The 3401-nt window shown below is 55.5% G+C and overlaps 1 protein-coding gene across 1 annotated transcript; it reads left to right on the top strand.

Annotated features, from left to right (window-relative positions):
• Positions 1–463: 463 nt before the first annotated feature.
• Positions 464–2308, top strand: LOC120701317 (protein SCARECROW-like). Its single transcript, XM_039985420.1, has one exon. It carries the CDS (start codon positions 692–694, stop codon positions 2174–2176), a length of 1485 nt encoding a protein of 494 aa, XP_039841354.1. The 5' UTR covers positions 464–691; the 3' UTR covers positions 2177–2308.
• The last annotated feature ends 1093 nt before the right edge of the window (positions 2309–3401 follow it).

Below are 3401 nucleotides of genomic sequence, written 5' to 3'. Positions count from 1 at the left end.
AGATGTACATCACAAGCGTGAAATATAGTTTCATCTCTCTAGGAATTAACGAAGAAAGAGGAAGCCTGTCATTATAGATTAAGAAATTTGCATATCGTAACGATGGCATGATCGTCATGACTTCCTAGTTTCAAGTGTCATTGTCAGAAGTTTTACTGCACTGTTTATGTGCGTGGTAACTTCTATTGCTCTTTAGGAGTACGTGCAGACAGATCATACCCTTAACTAGAAACGAATAAAAAAATGAAACTAAATTATTTCTCTGAATTTCCGGAACATTCCAGACCCCACACATACCCAATGGAGCAAGCTGTAGCTTAAATCTGCAGTGAGATTTTTTTTGGGGGGGGGGGATCTGCAGAGAGATTAGAAGCTAACGAATTACCCAAGCTGAACTACTAGCCCCCAGATAAACACACTGGTTAAACCAAGCAGACAGCAGATGAAAGTGCCGGCCAAGCCTACAGGCCAATCTGAATGCAGCTCCAAGAATCACCAGGCCGATGTTTCGCAGATTCCTGCCGTGTGACTTGTTCTGAAACTGCCACTAGCTTCCAGGTTTGACCTAGTAATACCCCAGGACATGGACATTATATGGTCCACTGTCATGGCTCTCTTTGCTCCCCTTCTCTCTGCAACTTTGCAAAAGCAAAAGTTGCAAAACCCTAGCTGATCGAGCATCGATCATCTTATGAGTACAGGAAGGGGCGGCTCATCAGACATGCAGGATTCTCTAAGCTTGATGCAGTTCCATGATCCGTACCTCTACAGCGGCAGCGCTGTCAGCGCCAACCTGCCACTGTCGTCGTCGCACTCTTTCTTGCCTCATCGCCAAGATTTTGTTCATACCGGTGACCGCTGCTCTGGCAAGGACGTGCCGGAGTTCGTCGACCAGGCCGCGGCCGAGGTAAGCGGCGAGCAGGAGTTGGCAGTAAGCAAGGAGGTTCACGAGGGAGGAGGTGATGCCGCGGTGGAGGAGCAGGACGGGGCGGCGACGGCCAGGGGCGAGGAGGAGGCCCACGGCGTGCGGATGATCGCGCTGCTCATGGAGTGCGCGGTGGCCGTGTCCGTGGGCAACCTCGCCGACGCCAACGGGATGCTCCTGGAGCTTGCGCAGATGGCGTCCCCGTACGCGTCGTCGTGCGGGGAGCGGCTCGTGGCCTACTTCACCAAGGCCATGGCGGCGCGGCTGATGAGCTCGTGGGTCGGCATCTGCGCGCCGCTGGCGCCACCGTGCGCCGCCGTCCACGCCGCGTTCAGGGCCTTCTACAACGTGTCGCCGCTGGCGAGGTTCGCCTACCTGGCGTGCAACCAGGCCATCCTGGAGGCGTTCCACAGCAAGCGCCTCGTCCACATTGTGGACCTCGACGTCGTGCCCGGCGGCGCGCTCCAGTGGCTCTCGCTCCTCCCGGCCCTGGCGGCGCGGCCCGGCGGCCCGCCTTTGCTCCGCGTGACCGGGTTCGGCATGTCGGCGTCGGCGCTCCACGACACCGGCAACCAGCTCGCCGGCCTGGCGAGCAAGCTGAGCATCCCGTTCGAGTTCTACGCCGTCGCGAAGCGGCCCGGGGACGTCGACGCGGTGGCGGCCGTGCCCAGCAGGAGGCCGGGGGAGGCCCTGGCCGTGCACTGGCTGCGGCACGCCATGTACGACGCGGCCGGGGACGACGGCGCCACCATGCGGCTGGTGCGGTGGCTGGAGCCCAAGATGCTGACGCTGGTGGAGCAGGAGCGGGGCGGGGCGCCCGGGGACGGCGGCGGCGGCGGCGCGGGCCACGAGCACGGCCACTTCCTGGGCCGGTTCGTCTCCGCGCTGCACCACTACTCGGCGCTGTTCGACTCGCTGGGCGCGTCGCGGCCGGCCGACGAGGACGCGAGCAGGCACCTGGTGGAGCACGGCGTGCTCGGCAGGGAGATCGGGAACGTGCTGGCAGTGGGCGGGCCGTCGCGGAGCGGGCGGGACAAGCTGGGCTGCTGGCAGGCGGAGCTCGCCCGGCACGGGTTCCTGCGCGCCGGAGGAGCCGGGCGGGCGCAGCTGGTGGCCGGGGCGTGCCCGGCGGGGCTGGGCTCCACGGTGGCGGACGACCACGACGGCACGGTGCGGCTGGGGTGGAAGGGCACGCCGCTGTACGCGGTCTCCACGTGGACGTGGTGCCCCTCGCCCCACGCGCAGCGTTAACCGGATCAGGCCAATCGCTGCTTTGTTTAGTACCAAAATACCAGGACAGTGTGTGATACGCTAGAGTGGTCTCTTACAAGTGGGCCCATATAGGCACAGCCTGTGTCTCCGGGGCCGACTTGTCAGTGACCAATTCTAGTTAGCGGTTGCTTTTATATGGAGTATGTTTGTTTGGCTCTAATTTGGTTCTCTCAATCATAAGGATACAGAACTAGGAGAATGGACCAGATGATTGCACCTGAAATTTGCAGGTCGCAGAAATGAGGAGCTGGTGCCTTCCTTGAAGACTTGCACAATTTGGTACAAACCGGCAGAGGTGAAAAATACACTAATCATGGTTATAAAAGGTTCCACATGTAAATAAGACAACCAGATAAACCTAGGAAAAACGACAGCAGAGTTCACATGTCAATTGTATCAATGCACGTGCACCAATTGCCATTAAATCAAAAACTAACGAGACAGTATATTACAATAAGGCAGGCACAATTTATATTCTGGAAAATTGTGATTAACAATCCAAGAACCTAATCTACTGAATCTACATTCTACCACCCAAAACTCACCTAACTACAACACATCCTCAACCAAATGGTGATGTTGCGCTACAATTCAGCAACCTTGTCCAATCTAACTGTACATAAATCAGAAAATGGTAGGCAACCTATCCGCAAAAAGTCGCAGCAACTTTCCATCGCATCTCAGCAACATCTTGAGCAATCAGGATTTCTGCAGTGGAGTTCCCCTCAGGTATAAAATGGAAACTTTCCTTGCATATAAATGCATGCTCTTGCCACTTTTGCATGAATTGTCCCTTGCAAACAAGAGTTTGTGAATCCCAAAACTCAACATGTGCCATATCATGGGTTTACATTGCAATCCATCATAAATACATCATCCCTTGGCAGGTACCTCTTCCAGTATTTTCTGTACCGGTGTATCCCAAGCTCTAACCAGGGTTTCATGTTACCATTGTAGTGCAATATGGCAGCTTTCTTTATAGCACCATGAGCGAGTCCATAGTCATGGCCAAGCCCGAATTGAACCCACTGGCCTTCAATAGGATGGATCAGATTTTGAAAAGCAAGCAGGCCTGCAGGGAGTGCTGCAGATCTCCAGGAAGCTTCTGTGTCAGGTCGCAGCTAGTAAAGGCAAGACAAGCAGAGCTCTATCAGGTCAGAGTTTACAAATCCTAGTTTAACAAGCTAAGAAATGTGCGCTAAGG

This window comes from Panicum virgatum, chromosome 3K (assembly GCF_016808335.1).
Source record: "Panicum virgatum strain AP13 chromosome 3K, P.virgatum_v5, whole genome shotgun sequence".
NCBI lineage: Eukaryota > Viridiplantae > Streptophyta > Magnoliopsida > Poales > Poaceae > Panicum > Panicum virgatum.
Note: the sequence above shows the minus strand (reverse complement) of the source record. Positions and strands in the feature narration are given on the sequence as shown.